Source organism: Drosophila bipectinata, chromosome 3R (assembly GCF_030179905.1).
Source record: "Drosophila bipectinata strain 14024-0381.07 chromosome 3R, DbipHiC1v2, whole genome shotgun sequence".
NCBI classification, from domain to species: domain Eukaryota; kingdom Metazoa; phylum Arthropoda; class Insecta; order Diptera; family Drosophilidae; genus Drosophila; species Drosophila bipectinata.
The window spans coordinates 9,829,269-9,856,461 of record NC_091739.1 but is presented as its reverse complement, the minus strand read 5'-3'; the positions used below and the strand labels follow the sequence as shown (position 1 = coordinate 9,856,461).

At 41.3% G+C, this 27,193-nt stretch overlaps 5 protein-coding genes and 1 long non-coding RNA gene across 8 annotated transcripts; 3 read left to right on the top strand and 3 right to left on the bottom strand.

Moving 5' to 3' along the window:
* Nucleotides 1-2,548: 2,548 nt before the first annotated feature.
* Nucleotides 2,549-8,832, bottom strand: hb (zinc finger protein hunchback). 2 transcript variants are annotated; one of them, XM_017234997.3, is made up of 2 exons: nucleotides 5,724-5,872; nucleotides 2,549-5,456 (listed from the first exon to the last, which is right to left on the bottom strand). In XM_017234997.3, exon 2 carries the CDS (start codon nucleotides 5,436-5,438, stop codon nucleotides 3,135-3,137), a length of 2,304 nt encoding a protein of 767 aa, XP_017090486.2. In that variant the 5' UTR covers nucleotides 5,439-5,456; nucleotides 5,724-5,872; the 3' UTR covers nucleotides 2,549-3,134. The 2 variants fall into 2 exon arrangements, with proteins under 2 accessions (XP_017090486.2, XP_017090485.2); XM_017234996.3 differs by lacking the exon at nucleotides 5,724-5,872 and adding an exon at nucleotides 8,323-8,832 and having other exon boundaries at nucleotides 2,550-5,456.
* Nucleotides 8,833-17,073: 8,241 nt separating this feature from the next.
* On the bottom strand, nucleotides 17,074-18,542 carry LOC138926470 (uncharacterized). Its single transcript, XR_011443019.1, has 3 exons — nucleotides 18,378-18,542; nucleotides 17,618-18,328; nucleotides 17,074-17,357 (listed from the first exon to the last, which is right to left on the bottom strand). It is a non-coding gene; the product is annotated as an uncharacterized lncRNA (long non-coding RNA).
* A 1,487-nt stretch (nucleotides 18,543-20,029) lies between these two features.
* Nucleotides 20,030-22,180, top strand: LOC108121052 (sterol O-acyltransferase 1). The gene is made up of 2 exons (XM_017234972.3): nucleotides 20,030-20,821; nucleotides 21,048-22,180. The coding sequence occupies exons 1-2, from the start codon at nucleotides 20,179-20,181 to the stop codon at nucleotides 22,070-22,072; spliced, it is 1,668 nt and encodes a 555-aa protein (XP_017090461.2). The 5' UTR covers nucleotides 20,030-20,178; the 3' UTR covers nucleotides 22,073-22,180.
* Cks85A (Cyclin-dependent kinase subunit 85A) lies at nucleotides 22,085-22,687 on the bottom strand. Its single transcript, XM_017234975.3, has 2 exons — nucleotides 22,613-22,687; nucleotides 22,085-22,552 (listed from the first exon to the last, which is right to left on the bottom strand). Exons 1-2 carry the CDS (start codon nucleotides 22,669-22,671, stop codon nucleotides 22,315-22,317), a joined length of 297 nt encoding a protein of 98 aa, XP_017090464.2. The 5' UTR covers nucleotides 22,672-22,687; the 3' UTR covers nucleotides 22,085-22,314.
* A 282-nt stretch (nucleotides 22,688-22,969) lies between these two features.
* On the top strand, nucleotides 22,970-26,171 carry TMEM216 (Transmembrane protein 216). Of its 2 annotated transcripts, none has more exons than XM_070280678.1 (3): nucleotides 22,970-23,869; nucleotides 24,384-24,866; nucleotides 26,030-26,171. In XM_070280678.1, the coding sequence occupies exons 1-2, from the start codon at nucleotides 23,653-23,655 to the stop codon at nucleotides 24,575-24,577; spliced, it is 411 nt and encodes a 136-aa protein (XP_070136779.1). In that variant the 5' UTR covers nucleotides 22,970-23,652; the 3' UTR covers nucleotides 24,578-24,866; nucleotides 26,030-26,171. The 2 variants fall into 2 exon arrangements, with proteins under 2 accessions (XP_070136779.1, XP_017090463.1); XM_017234974.3 differs by having other exon boundaries at nucleotides 24,384-24,862; nucleotides 26,030-26,168.
* On the top strand, nucleotides 25,475-26,794 carry LOC108121056 (transmembrane protein 216). The gene is made up of 2 exons (XM_017234976.3): nucleotides 25,475-25,948; nucleotides 26,030-26,794. The coding sequence occupies exons 1-2, from the start codon at nucleotides 25,693-25,695 to the stop codon at nucleotides 26,221-26,223; spliced, it is 450 nt and encodes a 149-aa protein (XP_017090465.2). The 5' UTR covers nucleotides 25,475-25,692; the 3' UTR covers nucleotides 26,224-26,794.
* The last annotated feature ends 399 nt before the right edge of the window (nucleotides 26,795-27,193 follow it).

Sequence of the window (27,193 nt, the reverse complement as noted above, 5' to 3'; positions counted from 1 at the left end):
TTCTCGTCCCTTTTCGTCTCCCACAACTATGCACTCTCGGGCCATTATCAATTCCAGTGAAAAACTGTTTACAGAAATAAATAACCGGTGGCTCAACAAATCCTTAAGGTAACCAGTAACCGACTTGCACATGACGTCATGGTCAAGACTTTGAAAGGATCGCCGTTCATAATTAACCCACACACACAGATGATGGGTGAGCCTTTGATCCGGGTCCCTGGCCGATCCCGTCTGATCTGGCTCTGGCAATTTTCATAATTAAAATGCGTAAAGTTGTGGAAAAAAGGATCCGAGGAGTTTTGGGTATTTTCTGGTTGATCTCTGGGATGTGGGCGCCGGCTTCTCCTGATGCAATCAACAGCTCATCGAAGGCGGCTGTTTGATGAGGGGTCTTATTAGCTGGGCTAGGGGATGGTTGCTAATCATCGATAGCAGCACCCCCAGGAGTGCTTCAATCAGCTAAACACCCACAACGGGCTGCCAGAAACCCCCCGAGTAATATTTTTGGGAAAAGTGAGTGAAAAACCTTGTAACCCCTTTCCACTAAACTGTGTTTGCTATTTTTGTTTGCTGATATTTTTAGTGCAGGACGGCTAAAAATGGCTACCTTCCCTCCACTTCCAAATTCAGTCCGTAACCAAGAACTAATCCAGCACCCCATCCCAAAATGGCGATGTGGAAGGTGGTGGCTTTACATAAATACTGTATTTATGGAATTGCTCAGCTCAATGGGAGATTTCGTTTCTATCGGTAGTACACTTATAAAAATCATCTAAAATATTATATTATACTTTAAGTTATGAAATAATAAATGTCTTAGAGTTTATCAATACACGTGCTAAACACGCTTCTCTATTTTAATTCAAAGTTGGGGGAGTTTATTCGAAAGAATCTCCACGGGCCGGATGGAAAAACAGCTGCATTTTTAGAAAAAAAACCAAGATAATAGCAACCCTAAGTGACCCAAAGTACAAGACTCAAATGGTCAGCAGACAGGCAATCGAACTATTTGAAGAACTCCCAGAAGACAAAGTGGCCAAGATTTTTTTCTATAGATTTTTTTGTCCACTCCGTAAACAATAGGCCGCTGCAGGACGAACAAAAAATGCAACAAAGCCACAAGCTGAGATAAGAAACCAAAAACTAGGGATCGTTTCCTCGGGTCAGGACAATGGGGTTACGACCTTTGGCCATACCGGACTCATCTTCCTTTCAAATGATAAACATCTTTCGCTTGCGGCAGCCACAAGCCAAGGATATATTCGAAACAATGGCCAAATCGGCAACTTAACTTTACTGAAATCACCAGGATCTCTAAATTTGCTCAGGCTTTAATCTAAAAGGGATATGCAAGATCTTATTTGTGATAAGATCTGTGGAAGTAGGGGATTTTAAACCATCATCTTTGGCCACCCTTGACTCGCAACCGAATTTATTCCGCCCATAAATATTAATAAATGAGAAATTTAAATGGGAAAAAGGCCATTAAAACGAATAATAATTTAGGAGGGGAAATGCTTAACTTAAAAATTGTTTCATCAATTAAATGCGGCGCCAGTAGCATTTTCATAAAATGGAGTTTTTTTTCACTCATTTCGGGTGAAGCGTGCTCGACGCATGCGCAACAACCCCAAGATCGTTTCCGCGTCGCCTCCTTATGGAGGAGGTCGCCTCGTGCTGCGTCATCTTGAGTGGAAGGCGTTGCCCCACACCTCTGCGAATTCTTCAACGTGTGCTCATGGGTTTCTCATTATTATTATTCAATCCCCCCTGACGCAATGTGGAAAATGTGCGTTTCAACACAAAATGTCAATAATCCATCAAAATTTTCAAACCGGGAAAGGAAATCCTAGGGAGATCCTAGAGAATGGTCTAATTTGTTTGGTTTCCAACCGCACAACAATCTTCTGTTGTTGTCTTCTCCTCTCTATAATGCATATATCTTGGATATTTAGCACATGATGGAGCAGTTTTTTTTTGTCAGGAACTACTTGGTGCGGGTGGTGATACATCATTTTCAAAAAATCGCGTGCTAACAATGGATTTTTGTAAGCAAGTCACCGACATATGGCAGGGTCTGGGTATATCCCATATTACTTTAAAAAATCAATCTATTTTTGGCTTTAAAATTTTTAATAGCAAAGTACATGTCATTCATTACATTATAAAATTATCTAAAAAATCTTTTCTTTTTAGTCATAATTGGAATATTTCGGAAATTAAATAAAACCAGGTTTCATAGTTAAACTTGAAAATGTTTAGATAGTATCCAACCATTGCTATCTGTTTCGAAACCAATAAAGACTTCTGATGGTTTATAATGCTTATAATTTTACAACTCTTATGCTAATTATACAATTGTACTTAAAAAGGTGCCCAGCACGAAACTGGGCATGCCGAGACCTCGGAATTGTTTTCGATTTTAATAGCTAAATATTATTAATTTTGATCCATTTGCTCAGATTCACTGATCTTATATAAAAAAAGTATATAAATTTGTACTTCTTCTTTCGTCTGTTTCAGTTGCATCGAAAATATTGTCATTTTTGCCAAAGATTTGTGCCGAAAATAAAATAAAAAGTGATATTGTGTAATTTGTGTATAGTTTTTATTTGATTTCGATCGACTCGATTTGCGTTTGGCCTGGTTGGACTAACAAAATACTGGGGGGAATATCAGTTTATGCGTATATAGGGCAAATATGACTAAAAATAATTTTTATAAAATATACTCATTCATGTATTATAAACTATATATTTTATTAATTTGACTTTGGACTGTTGGTTTTGTTTGGTTTTGGCTTACAAATAATATTAACTTAGGAGTAATTTGATGATAATTGATGATCATTTTTTAAACCTTCTTCAGGGTTCTTAGTCGAATTCAAAGATACAAGAGCCAGTTAGATAGATAGAAAGTGCATACAGTTCGATACAGTTAGGAGTTAGATATTAAAACTTAGATCTAGGATTAGAAGGATTGGCTTGCTAGCGACTTAGTTGATTTGCTTATTTACAATTCTTGACAACAAAATAATTTTGAAAACTTAAGCTACGAGTATTTACAATTCTGGACAACGATATCAAAGTTATAATAGTGTGTAGATAAATAATAACAAGGTCGGCTGGTTCGGCTTAGGAGTGGGCGTTGCGCGCCATGTGGACGAAGAGGCCGACGGGGCCGTCGCACTTCTCGCCGCACATGTTGCACTTGAAGACGTCGTCGCAACTGTGGTAGCCCATGTGGATGGTGTATAGCACGGCGTCCTTGAAGAAGATATCACAGTACTTGCACTCATAGATGGCTCCTGCCGCCGCTGGTGTACCCGAAGCCGGGGCCACTGCACTGACGTTTCCATTGCTGCTGGCATTGCTGTTGCTTCCGTTAATGTTGCTTCCGGTACCGCTACCGCTGTGGCTGCTGCTGGCGTTGGAGCTGTTGCCCGAGCTGGAGGCGGTCGAGCTAGCACTGGTGTTGGCCTGCGGCACGTGGGACGCTTCCATCGACTCGTCGGCCGAGCTGGTTCCCGAGCAGTGTTCCTCTGGCAATGGTTTGTGCCCGGCGATGGGAGATGATGCGGTGAGCATGCTGCTCGAGGGCACCTTCAGCTGTTCGGGGGATGTGAGGGCCGCTGATTTCATTTGCAGTAGAGTGTCCAGCTTCAGGACGCGGCCCTTGCGCCGCGAGGCGTTTGAGCTGCTAATCAATGGCGTGTCCTCCTCCTGCAGTTTCAGATTCATGGCCAGAGTCTGCTGGCCCTCCTCCTCCTTGACGGGAGTTCCCTGAGAGAGATCCATGGCGGAGTCCACCGACTTGCGCTCGTACTCGTCGTCCTGCTCCTCCTCCTCGTTGTCGCTGTTCGCCTGCTGCTGCTTTTGCTGGAGTTGTTCTCGCATCCTGGGAGACAGCTGGGCGAGGACGGCGGCCTGTTGCTGGGCGGCCAGCATCTGCAAGTTGAGGTTCCAGTAGGGGAAGAAGGCCATGTTGCGATTCTGCTGCAGCAAGGTAGCTAGCGGAGGCAGCAGGTTGGCCGGGCTTGGCAAGCTCTGATCTCCACTGGTCACGCTCTTGCTGGGCGAAGGGACCATCGGCGGCACTGGAGAGGAAATAGCTGGAGCAGCACTTGTCTGTGACAGAGGGAATCCTTGGAGGGCGGCGCTCAACTGAGAGGTGGGAGGTGTGGGTACTGCTGCCTGAGGCTGTGGCTGGGGCTGCTGTTGCTGAGGAGCGACGGCTGCCACATTGGGCTTGCGGCTGCTGCTGCCAGATCCGCTGCTCGAGGTTCCTCCAGACTTGCTCTTCGGGCCACGTCGGGTGCCATAGACATCAATCACTAGAGAGGGATTGGGGGTTCCGTCCTCATCCAGCACCATGCCGGGCTTGTGGCCGTACTTCCTCAGATGCAGCTTGAAGCTGTGGCAGTACTTGGTGGCGTAATCGCAGTCGGCGCACCGGTACTGGTACACGGAGCTGTGGGACTTGCGGTGCGAGTTGAGCATGGACTTGTTCACGCAGGTGTAGCTGCATTTGTCGCACTGGAAGGGCTTTTGGTTCTTGTGCTTGCGGATGTGGTACTCCAGGTGGTGCTTGAATTCGGTCACGAAGGGGCACTTGGAGCACTGCAGGATCTTGTCAGGCTTCATGTGGGTGCGGGTGTGTGCCCAGAAGTCCACCTTGGTGATGGCCACGACGCCGCACGTCTTGCACTTGTAGTTCTTCATCTTGCCGTGCGAGTTGTAGATGGGCATGCGAATGGTGGTGTCGTCGTCCTCCGACTCGGCCATGTACTTCATGTCCTCGCTGGAGTTGGACATCTGGTCCTGCTCCTTCTCGGGCTCCATGTTCGATTGACTAGACTTGGCGGGCGACTTTGGCGGCGTCACGTCCATGGGAGGGGTGAGGGCTTGCAGTTTCTCGCTGGTGGCCGAGGTCACCGAAGCAGCGGATGGCGCTGTCGGAGTGGGCTGTGGACTAGGCCGCAGGCTGCCGCCGTAGAAGTGTTGCATGGGATTGGGCAGACCGGGCGGCGTCAGCGGATTGAAGCCACCCATCAGGTGGTGGTGGTGGTGATGGTGCTGCTGCTGGGCCGCCTGGAAGTGCTGCTGGTACTGCTGTTGCTGGAGCAGTTGCTGCTGGAGTGTGGCATCGAAGTGCTGCAGGCTGTTCTGATCGTTCTGGCTAGGAGACGGAGTCATGGCGCAGAGAGTATCCATGGGCTGCTGCTGCTGATGGTGTGACTGTTGTTGCTTGAGGAACTGTTCCAGCTGATTGCCGGGGTTCATCGGCGAGGGAATGGGCGACTGGCGGGGGCTGCTGGCCAGACTGTTGCCCTCGAGGTGGTGGCCCGGCTCCTGCTTGATGTTGGCGGCAAACATGCTGCTGTACCAGGCGTTGTGCTGCTCGTAGTTGGCCGTGGATGTCGTCTCCCAGTTCTGCATCTTGGCGGCTGTTGACGGCTGTGGGAGAGAAGAGAGTGGGAGAAAGGGGTGGTTAGTTATTGCGCCTGCGTCGAGTTTTTTCTTTTCTCTTTTTTTTTTTGTTCTTTTTTTCCCCTGTTTTTCACTTTATTTTTTCCTCTTTTTTGTTATTTTTACGGCAGCCACCCTTAAAAATTCGCCATGGTGGGAGACCACCCCCTTGGCTGTTTGAGTGCTTTCTGAACAAAATGGAGAACTGGGACAGGGGAAGTTATCCCCTTAGAATATCCTTTGGATTCCACGTACCGTTCACTGGCCGTTGAATGTGCGATGATGTGATGTGTTTTCAAAATATATTCCAAATACGCGGATTTTCAGAGAAATTGCGTGTAACTGTGCTGTAGTTGCTACTGGATGCTGTGATGTGTTGTCGCTGGGAATGCAAACTCGTAACTGACTGAGGACTTACTACCGGCATAGGCTTATATACGGCTCAGGTAGACGGGCGCACGCGCCTAAGGATCAAATGCCTGGGACGGGAAAAAGGTGACGGAAAGTCAGGTACAGGTCGCGGATCGCGGATCACGGCTAGAGGATTGCGTGCTTGATCCATTCTGGATTAAAGAAGAAATTGGTGCGAAACAAAAAATTACGCTCACTTGGATTTGGATGATCCGGGAGCTTAGCGCTAGCCAGCTTAGCGGCTGCGACTCCGAATTTCCCTTGGTTTTCTATGTGGATTAAGTTGGAACTGGAATATCTGCAAAAGTAGGCGGAGGCCTACTCACTTACCCATTTGCTAATAAAAAGCAAAAAGGATTTAACTAAATTAACGGATCAGACGGTTCGCGACTCACATCTGCTGGGCCTAAATGGTAAACAATATACCAAGTTATGGTCCAAAATATATACACATTTTAAGAATTTAAGAAAAAATGTAAAAAGCTATAAAAAATGCTTTACTTTGGAGAATATTACGTTCCAAAGCCATTTCATCTTGATTTGCGCAGTTCCACAAAAAACTCGCCTTTTAGAATTTCTTTTTGCGGTATTGCCTTTTTTCATTTTCAATATTTTTCCCAATTTTTCGATGCATTTTTGGCCAATTGTTTGTACGTCCAAGTAAATATTATTAAAAACGCAAAATAACTAGAGAGGCGGAGGAATTCTCCGTAGAAAGGCTTGAGTCCGGGGAAGGCGAATACGGGGCATAATTGATGGTACAGGAAAAAGAAAATATACTTAAGCTTAGCATATTTATTTAGTTTTCTTTTGTGGATATTTTTAAAGAAATGCCAAAATTAATTGGTCTCTGTGAGAGTGCAACAAAGAGAATTTTTGCATTTCGTATACGCTTTTTTGTGCGCTACGCCCAACAACCACAACAACAACAAAGCCAAACTAAAGGCCAAGTGTAAAATTAATATTACGCCGGCTACAACGCAACTTGGGGCCACTGTGAGGGGCGAAAGGAGGCGCAGCTAGTGCATTGAGGCAGCAGCCAGGCAACCGAAACTGCAAAAGTAAACTAAACATGTGCTAGTCGTTTTGCCACCACCCTCCACCCCCCCAAATACCCCCTTCTCTACCCCCACCCCACGTAAAAATATAATGAAAATGGCAAAAATGGAAAAATTCACGAACGCAGAAAATGCGCCACAAAAAAATGTTCTTTTCGAAAAATGTCTAAAAAAAGTGAGCCAAGTGAAGGATATGCCAGAAAATGCACTCACCCAAGGGGGCTTGAGGGCCAGAGTTTGTGGTTCAAATGGAACAACTTGTTGTGTCCTTTGGCCATCTTACTTTTTGGACTTTTTGGATCTCCCTGTCCCGCAAAAAAATGCAACTGCAACTGCAGCCGAACTCATTCAATGTCATTTGGGTTTATAAATACATCCCATATAATATAGAGATATTTATTTTTATGCGCCTAACAAAGCCTCATCAGTTCTTTTTGTCAGAAAGCATTAAGACTGTGTCCCCCCATCCGAGTGACAATCTGTCTATGAGATATATCATCTTGTGATGATCCTAAAAAAACATTTCAGAATCTCAAAATATTTTTGGCAAGGAATAAGTCATTTGCCATTAAAAAATTGCAACGTTGACTTTGAAATATAGTTCGATGTCTAAATTTAAATTATAAAAAAAAAATAAAAATAAAAAAAATTGGAGAGGAAAAAAACCGAAAATGCTTTTTGGGGGGAAAGAGGAAAGTCGGCGAATGGCGAATAGAAATGGTAAAATGGTAAAAATGGTCGGCCAGGAGGTATGAAGAAAAAATAACATGAAAGTCGACATGTAAACAAATAAAATTAGCTGTCAGGCATTGGGGATCGGTAGGAGGGGCTGTGGAAGTTGGGGGCTGCCAATGCAATTCTGGGCAGAATGCAAAACAGACAGAGCAGGCAAAAAACAAGTTCACCCAAAGATCGGCCAAAAGCCAGACAGATTTTAAAATATTGTTTTAAAATTTTCTGCAGTTGCATTTTTAGCAAATGATTTATCCCTGAAAGCATTCGACTATATACTTAGTTCCTACTTAGATATCTCTGAAGAAACAGGGACTCGAAGGTCCAGAAAAGACCAGTAAGAAGTTAAGACCCAACAAGTTAACAATTTAATAATTTTTGATAACATTATTAAAGTAAAATTTGTTAAATGTTTTTGGAAAAAATCAAGTCTATATATTTATGCATACCCCAACAATTTAAAATTTGCCCCGCAAATAGATCCTATATTTTGTTTATTTGTTTATCAGTGGGAGGAAAGCTAGCGAAGCTTTCAAAAATTTCTACCTGTATGGGTTTTTTAAGATTTATTGAAGGCTAACCTGTAGTGTTCTGCTTATGGCTAAGGCCCCCCTTTTGATACAAACTTTTGATGGAAATTAATATTTACATACCTTGGCGTCCTCCGAACAAATTTTCCAAGTGGATCCAGAAACGGGAACTGGGGAGCAGTGCGCTCTCCGTCGCGGATTCTCTCACTCTCTTTTTTGCTACACTTGACCGCGGCACCGTTAAATCAACACGCACACAGAGGCTGCGATAACAGTGCGTGCTGCCAGGGGGAGAGTTAGATGGGGGGGCTCAAATGCTCCTTGCTTGTCGTTTTTGTCTATTTTTTGGCCCTCTTCTTTTTAGCTTGCCTTTTTTTGCGCGGAATTCGCGCATGTGCGGAAAAAGTCTTTGGTAATGTAAAAAATAATCCCAAACTCAGACTGATTTTAGTGTTTTTTGTAAGCACGTTCACAGTTTTCTTTTTGTAAATTTTTGGCAATGGTTGTATTTTGGTAGCAGTTTCGTTATCGCACTCGTCCTTTGGTGTGATTTGGCTTGTGGATGCTCCTTGTCGGGGGCGACGTTCGCCTTTTTCGAATCTCAGAGCACGACTGACAGGGTACCGTGCTCAACTGGCGCTAGTCATAGACAAAATCAACTCCGGATAGTGCACTCAAGCACTCAAATTCCGACTCAAATCACAAATCTCAATTGCAAAGAGGAAACAAATGTCAAAAATGCAGCAGAACACACACGACCCGAGAGGCGCTCATTTGTTGTTACAGGAGAAACGGAGAGCATCGCCTCTAAAAGAAACCAAACTCACTCAAATCGGATGCTGCTGTAAATGAGCTCACGATGTGAGTGAGTTGAGTGCGATGCCCCAACCCCAAAGAACAACATCCCCCATACGACTGGCTCACTCACCCTCACGCGCTCTCACTCGCTCTCCGGCAAGTTGTCGTCTAGTTTTCATCCTTTGGGTTTTGGTCCACGCGCTGCATTTTCTGATTCTGGTGCTGCATTTTGCGGATTGCAGCTGCTCTTTGGCAGTGTTTTTGGGAGCTTCGCTTCATTATTGATTATTGATTTTTTGGCACAAAAAGAGAGTGGGGCAGGGTGTGGGGGCAGGCGAGAGGGTCTCGCCTTCGCCAATTGTTATTTGGGCTCCTGTGCGGGAACTTTAAGCCCAGACACATTAACAAGTTAGTTGTCTGTAATTCGGGCCAACTGATTTGACCGGAGAGATTTCCTGTTGCTTTAACAGATTTGGCTTACTCCCCATTATGTGTGTGAGTCTTAGCTTAATAGGATAAAAGTTCTGATACAATAAGTATTTCAAGCTCGGGTTATTCTTGAAGGGATAATTATATATATTTACAATTAATTTATTCGAATTATCTCTGAAATAATTTTCCACCAAACCCCAAATAATAAGGACCGTTTAAGATAAACAGCATATTATGCATTCATTATAATTAGAATGTTTGCATCTATTGTGTCCTGCGAGAGGCGGTGACTGAAAAGGGAAAATTTAAAGGCAATATTTACAAAACCAACGACTGCCCAAAATGCAAACAAAGCCACGTCGATATGCAAATGACACAAGCTCGCCGAGAGCACAGATACATTTCACAAATACAGATACACTTTCGCATGAGGACATGAGGAGGAAGCTGCAGGTAACCCGACCGACTGGCCTGTCAATGACGTTGACACAGTCAACCGGATTAGAAACTGCAACCGGACTTAGTTGTGGATTAGGATGCTGCCGAGCGTCGAAGAAAGGATTAAACGGCGGACGCTACCTGGTCGTCCTCGCCTTGTCCATTAATCCGCGAATCCGAAGAAGTTCGCGACTCGCGAGGCGACTCAAACTAGAGCAGATTTAAAAGCGATTTAAATTTGGCATAATCCAACATTACGCAGTACGCAGGATCACCGGGGATCAACGGCGTTGATCCGGAGGATCCAGTTAGTCCCGGGCGATTACCGAGCACTGATCAGCCGATTAGCGCTCCTTGAGCTGGCGGGCGGGCGTGGAGCACTGATCCGCGTGCGGCAATCCACGCCCTACGGTCGAATACTTACGGAAAGTTATGTAAAGTTGAAGCCCTAGACATTACGTAGGTGAAAAGTGACCTAGAATCGACACGCTTGACCTTTTAATTGGGAATGCCTATAATCGAGATAGGTGCAAACACAAACATGCTCAAGGATAGCTAAGGATCGTTAAGGACCCTTCACTATATGCAAATGCCGCATGACCTTTCACCCAGCCGCCTTCCTTTAATGTCCTTAAAAATGCTTCTTTCTCAAGGGGAGGCAGACAACATCTGTATTTTGGTGTCTTTGTATCTCCCATATGCAAATATCTCTCCTCAATGTTCATTGATTCAGACAGGATTTTGAGGTTGACCGAATTTTTCCTTAAGAGGTCCTTAGGGCAACCTCATTAGGGCATCTTTTTTGTGTTTTGATATGTCCATCATCTTGAGATTTTAAGCGGATTACACAGTAAATGGTTAACCATTTTACTTAAGGTTTTGGTTTCTAGAATCCAGATTATTTAAGGGTGTTTAAAAAAATATAAAATAAATATATCATTTCTCTACTTCTTTATTTATTTATTTTTTAATATAGTTTTTTTTTATATTATATTTTATTATATTTTTTTACTATATTTTAATATAATATTATAAATATATTCTTTAACATTTTTTCAATAATCTAAAAATAAAAAAGTAAACAACGATTTTTTTCTAAACCTAAAACCCCGGCTTAAGAACCGCGACTCGTCCCGACACGAAAATGTCCTTTTTGCATAAATCAAAAGTGCAAAGAGTCCCGTTACGCCCACAATCCTGCGAAGACACGGAAGACAGAAAGCAACAGAAATCGGGAAATATTTTTAGCCCGAAATGTTGTGGCAAAAGGACGAGAAAGCAACCAAAAAATCCTTTTTTAGCCCGAAACGACCTCAACTGAAGGATTAAAAAAGGAAACTAGAGCAGGGACTGAGACTGGGCAAATAGTTGCTCTAATTTTCATTGTTTCGCCTAATAGTTCCACAGTAAAATTAGCTGCGCGGCAAACAAAAGCGTGAAGGACAACGGCAGGACATGGAAGACAATCGATGGATGGATTTTCTGCCAACACGCCACGGCGTTTTATGAGGGCGACTCACTTTGCATCTCGGCCAGCGTTTCGTCTTGGTTTCGGTTTGTTTTTGGTCAGGTAAGACCAAAAATATTAGCTCTTAACAATGAAAGTATCTGGAAAATCGCCAGAAACTGCTTTTGAGTCCACCTCCCACCCAGAATACAATATCCCGTCCGAACTACACCAGATCTCTAATGGTCATTAGGCCGGGTTTGTCTCACTCCGCTCTACATACGATTGTACCCGAACTTTTGACCCAAACTTAAAAAACGGCACACAAAAAACGCACTTCCGCGTAAAGGACCAAAGGACCAAAATAATAAAATATTTTTTTATTTTTTATGGCATCCGCCAGTTGGAAGTTGGGCAGGTAGATTTCCACGGTCTTCTGTGTTTTTTGTGTGGGTGCACCTTAACCCTTTCACCATTAAGAAAAAAATTGCATCCTGAGAATGTCCTTGCGAGTTCCTTCGAATCGTCCCACAATTTGTTCGTTCTGCGTTTTCTCCTCTTTTTGTTTCCAGCTAATGTCTTGGCCTTTGTGTTCTTTATGACGCCTCGGTTGTTTCTTTTTTATGGTGTCCTTTGTTCGCATTTGCATGACCAATGTCTGAGCATGTCCTTACCGTGTACTTCCTCAACCCTTTTGCGGACGGAAAAAATGGTTAGCTGTCTGAAGAAAGGGTTAGAACGAAACTCCGAACACTTTTTATAAGGGGAAAGTCTTCTCGGAACGGGTGGTCTTGTAATTAGGCGAAAGGGTTAAGTTCTGGACGGTATTGGTATCTGGATGGGTTTATGTTTTTATGCCACATGTAAGTAGAGGGTTTGGAAAAGTAAAGGGTTGAGTATACCATTTTATTTAAAATAAGTTATTTACTGCTTGGAAAATACATGAAAAATTCACCATTTTACGAAAAATAGAAGAAATTTTAAATTTTATTTTCTATATATTATAATACTACTTTAAGCCTAATGCTGTGAATAATAAATAATAACAATAATAATAGCTTAGTGGGATTTATTATTCCAAGGTTACTAGAAGGCTCTGAAAGGATCCTGCACATCGATTTTATTTGGCGCGATTACGCTCGTAATTCGCTGGATATTAAGGCCACTAAGTCGCCATCGAAGTGAATCCATACAAATGTAAGACCATTGTCCATTGTCCATTGAAAAACGTAGAAACTCATAAAACAAAATCCTGAGCTTAGGCAATTGGCATTGAAAAACAAGCGCCAAATGCAAGAATATCAGCACCCACCCCGGTGATCCTTGGACGCAGGACTCGGTCATCTAATCAGTCTACGCAGCAGTTACACATTTTCACACTTTCGTGACCCCTGCGGTGGCACAGATGCGGATCGAGGGTTGGCCAGTGGTCATCAGCCATTGGCCAGTAGAGGAGTAGGAGGTGGAGAAGGAAAGCTGGACGAAATGAAACAAAACAAAATAAAATAAAATTGAGAACGCGCGCCAGTGCCCTGACCCCTTGTCAGCGTCAGCCAGAGGTTAAAATTAATGCGAATAATGTGAATGTGCCGGGAAAATTGCATGAATTCGGGACTCGAATTCGGGGTCACGGCTAAGACGCCTCAAGGAGAGTCACACATATAGGGGTGGCTAGGGTCAAATTTATGGCCCGACATTCCAAAAACTGAAAACTGTAGCAGTCGATCCAACAACAAAAAAGGATTTTTGCAGATCAAAAATTTTCGCCTCTTTGTTTTGCATGTTTGAGAAATGGTTTTTGGGTGGGTTGGGGTCGGGTTCAGCTGGGTTTTAGAGTGATTTTAATTGACCATTGGCTGACCCTAACCCGGAACCGGGAAACTGGACCCTATTTGACCTTTTTTCCGTCTTGATATGCGAAAATAAAATTTTAGCATTTAAATAATTTTTCATTGCCGCCTATTGAAAACGAGAATCTTTTATTGCAAATGTCATTTAATTGTTGACCCCTGAGTTTCTCACCCGACTGACCCAAAAATGTAACGTATTTTTGAGACCTAGCGGCAGCTGCAAAACTCTCTCTTTAATTTATAACCGGCTCAAAGCTTATTCTATGGCCCAAAGAATTAGCTAATGGCCGCGCCACACATACACCCACACACAACCACCTACACACAGGCATCAAACGCTGGTAATGGCCAGGAGAACTAAGCCGGAAACATACGGCGCAAATGCGAATAAAAAATTGAACTTGCTACGATAAATATGCGAGTCTATTAGTCGCACAGTCAACGTTCAACTGGAGGCTTTTAGTCCTTGGAATTAGTAATTCTTTTTCTAGGATTGGCCGGCCATCAGGACGATTCCGGCACTCATTCGCCCAAGGTGTGGATGCCAAACACAAAAGCTGAACTTTTGGAAAAGGATAAAGTGGAATATTTTATTTTCTAATGAAAGCGTTGAAATGATAGATTCGAGAAGAGCTTGATAGACTAAATTATTTCCTATGGTTCAATTGTATATTCTATTAAACTTTCTACAAAATAATACTGACAAGTATTATTCCAAGACTTATCCAATAAATGGCAGACCTAACTATGATTTTGTGAATAACAACCTGCCTTAATACTTGACACTTGGCCTGCCACGTTTCTCACGTCCTGCTATCCTTCTTCCTTTTGGCAAGACTCCTGTCTCTCCCCAAACTTGGGCTTACCGTTAGATTCTAAGGGCTAGTGTCTAAACGCCACTGTCATTTATTTTCGTATTATCATAATGAGGACTCGTATATTTTTATGTGAATTTCTTTCTTTTTCTGCCAGAAACATTCGCCAGCAAAAACCAACCACCCAAAAAAGGCAGTTCTTTCGGAATCCACCCGCGCATAAACAGTTGCATATGTATGTAATGGTACATAAATATATATATTTATATACATATATATTTGTCTTATAAAACATATGGATGCAAGTTCCTGCTTTTATGCGATGACATTATTTTTGTAAAAAAAAACAGTCAAGCTACGCAATCATCACTATAACCTAGAAACTTATCAGTTAAGAACTAGGCAGAAATTGAAAAATCTCTTTCCTAAACTCTATCTTATCTATTATACATTCTATTATCATATATTTACAAAAAATATTTTACGAATTTTTCCTCTTTTTCAGGTTTAATACTATTCTTTGTCTTCTTGCCAGCCCCAATAATATTGAAATTCCCAACTAAGTATTGTTTCTTTCTTTGAAAGTCGACAAATAAAATTTGTTTGCCTATAAAAAAAATATTTACATTTTGTAGGAATTACTTTTTCTATTTGTTCGCACTGATAAAAATTCCAATACATGGTATTGTTTGCTGATTTGGTCAGTCAACTTTTTGCATTTCATGGAAAATTTTTCTTCAGATAGTCGAATATTATACGCAAATAACAATGTAAAATATAGAAACTTTTTAGCTGAGATAAATATTTTAAATCTGATAAAAAAAAACTGAGTTTTTTCCAAATACATTTTTGGGAGCCTGCATTTCATTGCATACTTATGTGGGCTATGGAACAGCCAATAACGTTCTACGACTATGCCATTCCTATCAGTGCCCATACAAAAACTAATTCCACATAATGGACCAATCTACATAAAAAATCTCCCGTTCGCTTCATCCTCCGCCATCGGTCCCCGGCAAAAAATCGATGAGGGGATAGGGAATGAGTCACAAAAGTTGCCACCCCGCATAAATTTCCAAATAATGTAATGGTAAAAAAAAATGCACGAGAGCAGCCATCCCATGAGGAGGCGGGAATTGGTCCAGCAAATAGAGTTCGAAATCATGAACCATACAAAATGAAAATCCACCCTCGAAAAAAGTTGCCAACGATTTTTTCGTTCGTTTTTATTTTCCTTCTTTTCTTCCCCTTTGTTTTGTTTAAGTGGGCAAAAAAGGGAAATCGAAAAAAGCATTGTGTGGGTGGCTGTGGGGTGAAAAAATATATATGTGTGAGAGTATGCGATAGTGGGTGGATGATTGCGGCATAGAGACTGTGTTTCGCTTTGTTTGCAAAACAATCAAAAGCTAACAGAGTCGCCATGTTCATTCTTACACGACAAAAAAGTATAAAATATAAAATATTATAGAAATACCAGTTAAGATCATAAACATTGTTTCAATTCATAGTGGATCATCAGAACTAACTTTGCTTATCTATTAAATTTTTCCCGCATACATGACTTTAAAGATCATTTGATTTTTTACCGTGTTACTTCCTTCTTCTTGGCCATCGTCCCATCAAATTGTCCTGTTGACATCGTTGGCGACATTAAATATTGCTAAGCGTTCTTTCTTTTTCGCTACAGCACACTTTCTCGTCCTTTTTCGGCTCATTTCAAGCATATTTTTATGAGCCCTTTGTGCAGACAGGCCGGGAAACAAAGTTGGCTCGGTTGGCAGGCGCGGCAGCTTTAGTTTATTTTTCAAACGTGTGCCCTCGGCCACGCCTCCCAGGACAACGCCCCCAACACCAAGACTGGTATGTGCAAGACGCTAATAATGTGCCTGGCCGGCCAAACCGAAGCAGGAAATTGCTAGAGTCCATATGGCAGGATTACCTTAGTCCACATGGGGAGGACCATTACATTGCGAATCATGGACCTAAGATGAAACTCGAAACAAAAACGGTATCAGTTTATTTTAATAAAAAATTTAAGAAAAGTTGATTAAAAAATCTAAATTTAAGTTTATTTGCTTAAAAAACTATTGTGTATAAATGAACATGACATATTAAATATTAATCATGTATTAAGATTACGGCCTATGAGTTCTTAGATCTGAATACCTTCTAAACGAAAGCTTATACTGAGACCAGCAGATAGTATTGGAAGATAAGATTAGTAGATTAGTAGATTGGTTTGCCCAAAAAAAGTTATTTCCACAATTATCTGATGAAAACGATTCATTTATTGAATACATTAAAATCCTTACCTAAACACTAATTCAAATGTGATTTTTTAAAACCAAAAATAAAAAATAAGTGTATTAAATCTGAGACCATGGTCATATTTCCTCATTGGGTTATTGTTTTTGTTTGAATTTAGGAGCCCACAAAACTGTACGCCTATAAACCAACAACACATTGACAAATAACGGAAATGACAAAACAGGATCATACACATATACAACAATACATACGAATGGTTATATACATATATAAAAATAGAGAGCATATAGGGCCTCTAACCAGCAAAATTCAAACGACAGTGAGAAAGATTTTCTGCGTTTTTCTGCGAACCATCAGTGGGTAGGTGAAAAACCCACCCACCGACAGCTTCCCAGACCCCTATTCCCACATGCCCAAAAATATGCAACATTTTTTATATGTTTCTGCTTCACAAAACTTTCTGCACCATCATAAAATTTTTTCTACCCGTTACTCATAGCTTTGACGGGTATATCAGGCTTTCAGATTTATATAATGTGGGCAAAAACCCAAATATTATTATAAGTTATAATCAAAAAAACTATTAATTTCAGTATCTATTATTTTGTATTTTATTTAAAGGTTTATTATCACTCAGATCAACATTCAAACTTTCCAGGACCTTTTGTACTTTTGATACTCAGAAAAGAATACTTTCAAGGGTTTATATATTAGTGAAAAACGACTTTCCTACGTAATTTTTTTATATTTAATTTCTGGTATTTAAAATAATATTTTTATTTAGGGACGCTACATTTTTGTTAATTCTGTATATCGTTATCGGGTATGTTGTAGTCGGGATAGCTGGCGAGCCTTTGTTTTCTGCTGCTGCTGTCACTTTTTTTCCCGTTATTGTTGCTGTTGTTACGCCGTCGTTGGTTTGTGGCCAGGCTTTTATGTTGGCCTTCATGTGTGTGTGAGAGGGTGTGTGAGTGCTTTTTATGACCCAATATGGCCGCCACAGAGCGGCGTACGTGTTTGCTTGCCCGTGTCCGGTCTCCGGTCTCTGGTCCGGGACCTCCAATCTTTTCCCAAGCCCTGGAAACTTTTTGAGGCAGTGATGGCATAGACCTATCCAAGACACATAATGTTTCCTTGAAATATAATATTTTTAAATGGGGAATACTTAGCTGCTTATATATCATAGCTACCTAATAGAAATCTTGGAATGATCTCTAAAGACGTTGTATCTATTTTTAAAGTTATGTTTATAAATTTCTACAAAATTTAATCTTTTATTTATAGAATTAACTAAAATCGTGTGTCCTTTTTTTATATTCTTACCAAAAACACTAAATCTAAATCTAGTTTTAAGCTTAAAATATACTTACAAGAAAAAAGCTTCATTGGCATCACTGTTTCAAATGCGGGTTTATGAATTATATAGATTTTTATGCGGTCGCATATTATTTTTGTTGCCTTTTTTGTTTCTCCCTTTTTTGTGTTTGCCCAGACCCCGAGCCTTGCCTCCTTCTTTCGAGGCAATAAAAATGTCTTTTTATGCGTACGTTTGTCTCCAATCCTGGCACAAGGATCTCAGTTTCGTTTTCTCCATAATGGCCGCCTTCGGCCGGGATGTTTATGAATACGCTTCGACATCTCGCCGCTCCCTGTGTTTTATGTGCCAAGCCAGTGCCGCAGCTTTTATTATTGCTATTTCCATATATACACATACAAATATGCGTATTACACTCTCAATTTTCTGGTGTTTTTTTTGTCTCTGCTCTAGCTGCTCCTGTCGTTTTTGCATTAATTTCATATTTTGGGCATGTCAGTTTGTGTGTTGAGTTTTTCTTGCCACTGCTGTTTATTTCGCATAAATAATAAATATTTTTGGTTATTGCGTCTGCACAGTATTAATATTATTTCCAACATAGGTATACCCACACTCTTGCACGCCGTTTGGCATGCGTGCATCCTGCGAACCGCAGGACTCATGGCCGTGAGCTTTAATTTCGGTTCATTTCTCGTTATCAAAACATTCTGTTTATGCGCTTGTATTTGTTTTTGTTTCCATTCTGTGTGTATGTACGCCTATGCATCTACTTCCACTGTCGTAAATATTTGCAATTAAATATGCCAAATATTTACCAGAGTATATACAGACGTGTATGTATAAGTATGTATGAATAAATGCACAACCTTTCTCGCGCAATTCTCTGTTTAACCCATTTTTGATGTTGCAAATTAATATCTGCTATATGTAAGCTTTGAAAATTTTTTTATTGAAAATTTCATTATTTACAACAGTATCAGAATACACAGTTTTCAACAGATAATAAGGAAATAATTCTAAAATTCGGTTCTAACTCTAAAATTGACATTTTTGTTTATGATGAACCTGAGCTTCCTCTGCAAAAATAAATTTAATATTTTTCTACCTATAAATTAACTTTCAAACATGAAGTTGGAACAATTCTCAACCTATGTACCCAGCGGATTACATGCCTTGACTAATCAGAATAGTTTTATTACTTCATATGAAACGATTATCTGGAATTTGATAGGGATATAGCCACGCAAGACATTGTTATCGGCTTGCACTTAAAAAGAAAATCATTTTTGTTTTATCAACTAGGGCCCTAGGGACTTGGGCGGCTTACTTAATCGAAAGTCAATGGCTTCAAAACCAAAAGACACTAAACTTAAGACTTACCTTCATAAATTAGCGTAATAAGGCTTCTCGGTTTGCGGTATGTTATACGTTACGTATACGTAATATACATACCTACATGTGCTTTGCAAAAAACGATTTATTTTAAGTATTTAGACCCACATCAGACTGTTCTTATGTACATAAATAAATATGTAATACTTGTATGTACATTGACATACATAATTTATGAGATCTGAGACATTTAGTTCGCTGAGAATTCAAACTCAAAACTCACACACACCTTTCTTTGTGAGTAAGTAAAGCTATGAGTAACTCGGAACTGATGATATTGGTCATAACTTTGTTATTTTTGAGAATCAAAGCGTAACATCCATGTAACGGGGATCTTAACCCAACCATGAATTTCATACAAGTGGGACTTAAAGAACTTAAATAGTTTTTATTAGACCGGTCTAAACATTCTTTGAATGAGCGATGGTTATAGCTATGACCCGCCTTAACTAAAAGAATCTTTAATTTTTTTTTTTAAATGAGAAATAGTACATTGTTTGTGGTTTTCGTCTATTGTTCCACTGTGCACCCGGAGCACATGCAATCGGGTCAGCAGCGTGATGTAAACAAATCGGGTGCATGTGCACTCGCCAACGCCTCCGACAGCTGTGTCCCACCACGAGGCCAATGGACAGACGCTTATCAGCCGTAAAGGCGTAGAATATACTTAACTAAAATGCCGTTGACAGCTAATCGACTTGCTCAAAGTGCGAGATATTAAACCAAATGTATTTCAATTACAATTGTAGCGCACTTAACATAAGGTCCCAGTGTCGCGAGCGATCAAACGAGAGCGGTCCCCAGCGATCAAAAGAGAGATATTAGGAGAACTTGGAGCAGAAACAGTGGCGTATGATTCATTAGAGAGGGGATTCAAATTATATTAAAAAATATATATATAACTTTTTAATTTTTGAAAATTTTTTGAATAATATTTTCTGATTTTATTAATTAAAAAAATGATCGGCAATAAACTTAATTTTTATTCATAAAATTAACAAAGTTCACTCTTCGAGCGCTTCTATATTCTCCGTCTGCTAAGCTCCGTTATCACCCAAGATTTGAAAACAACCCAACAACGCCAGAGCCGCGTACATTGTGCAAAGTGGCGTTCCCGGGGGCAGTCGCAATTATTGCCTGAATAACGCGGATATAAAATAAATATATATAGTCAGTGGCAAGGATTAACAACCCATAACAAAGGGCTAATTCCCAGCTGCAGTCATGGCTAATGAGAACAAAAGGCTACCAGAAGAGGTTCAGGCCCGATTGCCTGACTTTAACTTTGTGCGGGATAAGCTCCAAAAGTTTCAGTCGAAAATGCTATACGACTTCGAGCAGCGATTATCCTGCACGGTGGAGGATGTGTTGCGCGACCTTCGACAGCGGGAACTGCGGGATCACGAGTTCCCAAACTTTGACAGATCAGACCCCAAGAGCACTTGGAACAATCGCGTCACAAGCAAATCGGTCCCGGACGTCAGCGACTCTCCAAATGGCAATGCAAACGGATCGAGCACAAGCCCCACTCAGCACACAGCCGAAAATCCCAGGCCAAAAAAGCGCACGTTGCCGGAGAAGGTATTCGTGGCGCGGGAGTCATATTTAACTGCGCTGCTTCAGGTGGAGCACATGCGCACCATTTACCACATCTTCTACATTATTCTGGTCATGTTTTTGCTGAACGTCATATTCTACGACTACTTTGTTGAGGGACGGATCGATCTGGGCCTGGGCACCTTCCAGGGCGGACTTCGACGCCTGCACTGGGTTATGGGCGTCTGGGTGCTGGAACATGTATTCGTCCTCGCTCTGTACTATGCTTTCCGAGGCTGGGCGCTTGTCAGGCACAAGCTGAAACCGCAGAGTAAGTTCATAGGCTAGATCCACTGAACAGGAAGTTTAAATACCTCCATTGTTATCCCCTTAAGTAAACTGGTTATATGGTTGGTTTGTGAGTTAATTCGTTTTGACAGTTTTTATTGCGTTTATGCACTAAATTGAATAACTACTGTGCTAAGGCGCTTTATGATCTATAATTTTATATAAAAATATAAATTTTGATAGCTTATAACCCCATTTCTTGATTTCAGGCGCCTTGCAACGGTTCTGGACGCACACCTGCCTCATCCTGTACATCAGCTCCCAGATGGTGTTCTGCTATGTATCCAGCTCTCTCTGTCTGAAGTTCGACCTTCCGTTTGTCAGTGCATGCGTTCTTTTGCTGGAAAGCACCCGCCTATTGATGAAGATGCATGCGTTTGTGAGATATAATGCAGGCAGAGTCGTGGCGGGAAAAGCCAAGACAGAGGACAAAGAGGAGGAGGCTGCCGGGCCACCATTTATCCCGCCTCTACACTGTTACACCTACTTCCTGTTTGCCCCAACGCTGATATACAGGGATGCCTATCCACGCACCCCAGAGATCCGCTGGAAGTTTGCCCTCAATCGCCTTTTAGAGGTGGTTGCTGTGGCTTTCCTTTATGCTTTTATCCACGAAAGACACATCCACGCTCACTTTGGCCAGTTCGGATTGGAGCCGATGGGAGCCCCACAGCTGATCTTAAAGCTATTTGGCATGATGCTGCCAAGTGCTGTCATCTTCTTATGTGGATTCTACCTGATCCTGCACTCGTGGCTAAACTTCACATCAGAGCTGTTACGCTTTGGCGATCGAATGTTTTACAAGGACTGGTGGACGGCGCACACCTACGACGGATACTATCGAAACTGGAATGTTGTTGTCCATGACTGGTTGTATGAATACGTTTACAAGGATATGTACACGCATGTATTCCGCGGGTCAAAGATTGCAGCCTCGCTGTCCGTTTTCCTTATCTCCGCCTTGGTGCACGAGCAGATACTCGGATTCGCGCTTCAAATGTTCTTTCCCGTGATGTTCGTCTTCTTCGGAGGGGTGGGCGTTTCTTTAGTTTTTCTGATGCGAAGGGCTCCCAAAGTTTTTGGAAACATTTTCCTCTGGTTTTCCCTGATCTTGGGCAATGGCCTACTAATCTCACTGTATGCCATGGAATACTATGCCAAAAAGAACTGCAATTTAAACTACCAAAGCTGGACGGACCACTTGTTGCCCGCGGTGTGGCGTTGTTACAATTAGTCAAAAAAATAATTAACGATTTTACACTATATGTACACATGGCGTACGCTTATTTTTGTATTTAATAATAGATAATAAACTTAATGAAATTAATATCTCTCCAACAAATTTCTCTGAGTTGTCGCTTTGAACTTTTCTGCTTAACCTATTCTAAAGCTATTGATTCTAGTTTTACATCGAGATAACTGATGCCGACTTATGAAATACTGTATAAGCATTACTAAATCTATGGCCATCTTTGATTACCCTCGCACATCGGCGAGGCCGGTGTTTTGGGAACGCGTCGCCGATGCCACCTGTGGCGCGTTTTCCTCCTCTGCGCGCTTCCGACGGAAAAGAATGACATGTGGCTCTGGAGCATGAACCATATAATGAACCCAGCCGGGGCTTTGCTGCACGCCAAGGTTTCGCCATTCCGTCTCAGTCATCAAGTGCGCTTTTGGTACGTGCTTTGCCAAATCCGCAGGCAAAATAACATGCCTGAAACGGAATTTATATAATTATATTGAAATAATGAATGAAAAATTAGGTCCAACATACCTGTATTCAAATTTGTCATCAAAGTACTTTTCTGAATATTGAATCTGATCCGCTGGCATGGCAAAAGCACAAAATCTGAGGTAAATAAACGAAAAATCAAAATAACACAATAAATAAAGATAGAGATGGTATTTAGATACTAGAGATGAGTTAGAGATGGCACAGTTTTTCATTACTGGAAACCGGACTATCGAAAAAGAACTGACAGAGAACGAGATATGTCCTTATTATTTTCAAACTGAAAAGCAACAAGTCGTTTATGGTATAATCTTTTAAAACTTTCACAAAGCTAATACTAAGTTTTAAGTCGCTCAATTGCCCTAAAAACATTCCTAAGCTTCATCATCGATCAGTTTTAACAAAAACGGTCAGCTGCCTTCATTTTCCATGCAAACGTCTGGCAACGCTACGCAATCACCCACCATCACCAGCGAGGAGGAAAAGAAAAATTCCCAACAGCAACAACACACAAGAGAACGTCCCATAAAAGGCCTCAAATATTTAAAAAATTATTAATGGTAAAAATCTGAAAGGAGGAAGTGCGTCCATGCGCTGCGAGAGTTGTGAACGAGCAAGGAGAGATGAACACAGTAGCTCCTTTGACGTAAAGAGTTTTATATAAGCTCCTCCAAACGCTGCTCTTTGCTCATCTTCTCCAAGCAACCTATAAAATATAAATAAACGTGAACGCACAGTACATACTTAATATTAGCATAGAGTTGTCACACAACCGACACACGCCTCGACTCCCATGACAACGCCACCGCAACAACAATAGGCCAGCAACGATAGGCGAGGCTCTTAGTGAATATACTTATGAGCAGGCTGCAATTAAAAATACGCTAGGAGTGCCATTAACAGAGCACCACCCATCGTCTGGATCACCCATAGGTGTCAATGGAAGCACGATTGCAGCCGTAGGTTGTCACGGAGCTTGGATCTAATCCTGGATTGCGAGCCACCGATAGAGCTGGAAAAATATATTCAAACTGCTCTGCTAACAGCTCGGAGTCGAGACTCACAGGACTCAATATCCCATCATGAACGCCAGCCTCATCTATGAGATACTAATGTATCTGAATTCGTTCTACTTTGGCCTGTACGCCACCTTCGAAGTGGGCGTGGGCGTGCTGAAGGCAATCCACCTGAACTACGGCGAGAACGTATTGTCGCGCGAAGCCAGTATCCTGCTCTCACTGTGCATCATCGAGACCTTGCGGATCGTCTTCGGCCGCAAGAGCAGTCTTAGCGATCGTGGTGAGTTTTGAAAGAGTTCCTAGCGGACTGAGGAGTCATAACATCATAGCAACTTGTGGGCAAGTTTGTTGGCCCAGTCGCAGGGGCGACAGTTTCGTCATCAACTCGTTATTCCATCCAGTGTTTTTCTGTGAGACAAAAGGCCATAAAAATGTTCATATCCTTATGTGCATATGTGTGCATTAATTTTCTACTTAGGAATACATTATTTTATGTTATTTATTAGTTCATAAAAATAAGATTTAATTTTTCTTTTAGGCTCTCATGTGTTTTATAGTATATAGATGTATAAATAGGCAACCGAATGTAAAAAGTATTTTTAGTTGATATTTTAGAATTGTTTTAAATTGAAATCTTGTTTAAGATCCTTTAAAGATTGTTTTAGAATCATTCTACTGAGAATTAGCTAAAAAAGAATTGTTCTGATCATTCCGAATGCCTAATTTTTAAATATAAATAACTAACTAACTTATAAACAACTAAATAATTACCATATAATCTTTTCTCCTTCTAGGCTGGCAAGCAACCGCATCCGTAATATTAACACTGCCCAGTCTTGCTATCGTAATCTTCTTATGTTGTTTTCAAACCTTTGTTCTCAAAATCGAAATTATTCTGAGTGCCTTAATGATCACCCTACAAGGTGCTGAACTGGTCTATGCCAGCATTTTTATTTGTACAATGTGTCGTCCTGTGACATATACCTAGCAGTTGATGCACCACGTTGCCGTTGCTGCCGCCACGTCAACTACCAAAATCGAGACCAAGAGCATAGCAGCACTTCCGCCTACCGGAGGATTGGACGAAACAATGGGTACACTTGAGAAGCGACGACTACGAGTAAGACGAGACACCATTCTATGGAACTTTTACATCAAGCGTATTGCTGGGGCCTTCAACTTTAATGTGGACTTAACGACCAGCACTCCGAATCCGCACTAATCCATAACATTAAGGATTATCCACTTTTGTTAGAAGAGACATTTCATCAAAGTACGTAAGTTATATAAACGCACAAATCAGAGAATTTTCGCGACTACCGAAATCACATCGTAACGTTAGGCGACGCGTCCGATTCTATCAAAAGCAAAGTTGTATTTAATTTGAATTTCTTAGTTGCATTCTTTTGTCCGGCCTTTGTCGCCTCCCTGCTGGCGTTGTGGCGCTGTTGGTTCGACTCTCCGACACGGTCTCGCCGTTGGCCGTTGGTATTTTTATACGGTCTGCTGTACGGCTGCTGTGATGATCTAAAATTATGTGCGCACTGCATGCTCATGCAACACCGCTTCTGTCCTCTAGGTGCAATGTACACTTCTAATTCAAATGTAATGTACACGGGCCACTGGGGAACGCAAGTTTTGTTCGGCTGCGGCAACTTGTGTTAGCCTCTTTAAAGCTAGATATGATGGTGATTTTATTCTTTTATAAACCTGGTTATCCAGATCCTTTGTATGAAAGCAAGACAAGATTACAGACGTGATCTGTCCCCATTTTTTTCGGCCTTTTGGTTTGGCTTTTGTACCCAGGAACCTCGTGTTTCAGGGCAGGCTATCCACCGGTCAATGCTGGCCACCAAAGAGAAAAGAAATAAAAAGGCGACAACGGCCGGCAGCTCATTACTCAAATAAACAGCCGAGCCAAATCGTGAGAAGCTCGCTGCAGCTTTCAACTAGCGCGGCAGGTCCCCGTTATTATTATGGTTAGTCTAAAAATACAGAGCCCAACGTGAGCAACGCCACGGGCCATTCGGGAGGTAGATTTCGTATAGTTTGCGCTATAATCCAAAAAGAAAAGGGGCAGGAGCCAAGTCACCAAATCAAAATATGCCACCCAAGCGCCCGCCGCCTCTCGTGCCGAAGAAGCCGAATCCCAGCATGAACTACGAGGTGTTGATCTACCTCAATTCGTTCTACTTCGGCATGTTCGCATGCTGCGAGATGGCCATGGGTCTGCTGAAGGCCATCAATCTGAGCTACACTGGCCACTCTTTAGCGCTGGACACCGGAGTTATGATTGGCTTTATTGTCTTCGAAACAATTCGGCTGATAATGGGGCGTATGAGTACGCTGGCCGGCAAAGGTACCCAATGTTCTCCCTTTCCGACAAAATTAGGCTTAAATTAGATTTTGACTGTATAATAACCTATTATTTTCTCCTTAGGTTGTTCAGCAATATTGTCGGTATTCATGACCGTCCCCTGCTTCATTGGCGTCTCCTATCTGCTGCTTCTGCAAACCTATCGACTGCGCCTGGAGTACTGCCTGTGCACGCTGCAGATCGCCCTTTACCTGACCGAGGTGTGGTATGCCATCGTCTTCGTTTTCTCACTGTGTCGTCCAGTCACCTACGATTAGTCCCATAAAGAAAGCAGCACAGGAATATTTGTATATTAACGACTTGCATGCTAAAATTTTAAAACATTTACAAGACCAGACAGAACAAAAACCAAGGATAGAAGCCAGATGTAGGCAGGCCGACTTGCTCATGGCCTAGAAAAATGTAAAAGCGTACAGACAAAAAAGCATATGTAAGAAATTACTTCTTTTGTATAGTAAGGATTGTAATAACAGATACACACATACATATATTCGACGGTTTTATATACAAAAATTGTTAACATTTAAGCATCAATTGGAACCAATATAAGACAGAAAGTTAAATTTAACCTTGAATAATTTTCACATTTTAAAGATGAAATTTTTTTATAAAAAATCCAAACAGAAATATTGAAAAAAAAAACTTAGCAAAAAACAGTTTACAAGATTTAGAAAAATATCTTGAATCTTTAGAAGAAATGTAAAATATATTTAAGAAGGATAGTCAGACAGCCGAAATGTTCGCTTCAAATCAGAGAAATAATTGGTTAACAATAAATGTAACAAATAGTAACTTACAAATTCAGCCATATAGAACAAAGCATTCAAAATTTGTAATACAAATTCCATAAAAAAAAAACAATTCACAAGCCCACGAAAATTCAAGACGATGTGTGTACTTTATTAAAAATACTTTATATAAAACTAGAATATAGCGTAAATAACATGTACTAACACTAAAGCAAAAGCCCAAAGAACAACAATTACCAAAAATCGCGTTACAAATTAGTTAAATCATACGGAACATTTTTAGCCCATTATCTAGGCAAAGCCTCTCCAAATTGGTGCCGCAAACTAATTGCGAACTCTTCTCAATAATTCAGCCTATTGGCGAAACCCCCAAAAGTCTAGCTCAATTATCCCCGCCTAAAATGAAGTAGTAGTCGGATTAGGAATGAATATATTGAAGAGGATAAGAATAAAAGGCAGCTCCACTAATGCTAGTCAC

Excerpts from the sequence above, each read along its gene's own strand:
- LOC108121052 (XM_017234972.3), top strand. The coding sequence starts at position 20,179 with ATGGCTAATGAGAACAAAAGGCTACCAGAAGAGGTTCAGGCCCGATTG. Across the intron at positions 20,822-21,047 it reads GCACAAGCTGAAACCGCAGA|GCGCCTTGCAACGGTTCTGG; the intron begins GTAAGTTCATAG and ends TCTTGATTTCAG.
- hb (XM_017234996.3), bottom strand. The coding sequence starts at position 5,438 with ATGCAGAACTGGGAGACGACATCCACGGCCAACTACGAGCAGCACAAC.
- Cks85A (XM_017234975.3), bottom strand. The coding sequence starts at position 22,671 with ATGCCAGCGGATCAGATTCAATATTCAGAAAAGTACTTTGATGACAAA. Across the intron at positions 22,553-22,612 it reads GATGACAAATTTGAATACAG|GCATGTTATTTTGCCTGCGG; the intron begins GTATGTTGGACC and ends ATTCCGTTTCAG.
- TMEM216 (XM_070280678.1), top strand. The coding sequence starts at position 23,653 with ATGAACGCCAGCCTCATCTATGAGATACTAATGTATCTGAATTCGTTC. Across the intron at positions 23,870-24,383 it reads GAGCAGTCTTAGCGATCGTG|GCTGGCAAGCAACCGCATCC; the intron begins GTGAGTTTTGAA and ends TTCTCCTTCTAG.
- LOC108121056 (XM_017234976.3), top strand. The coding sequence starts at position 25,693 with ATGCCACCCAAGCGCCCGCCGCCTCTCGTGCCGAAGAAGCCGAATCCC. Across the intron at positions 25,949-26,029 it reads GAGTACGCTGGCCGGCAAAG|GTTGTTCAGCAATATTGTCG; the intron begins GTACCCAATGTT and ends TTTTCTCCTTAG.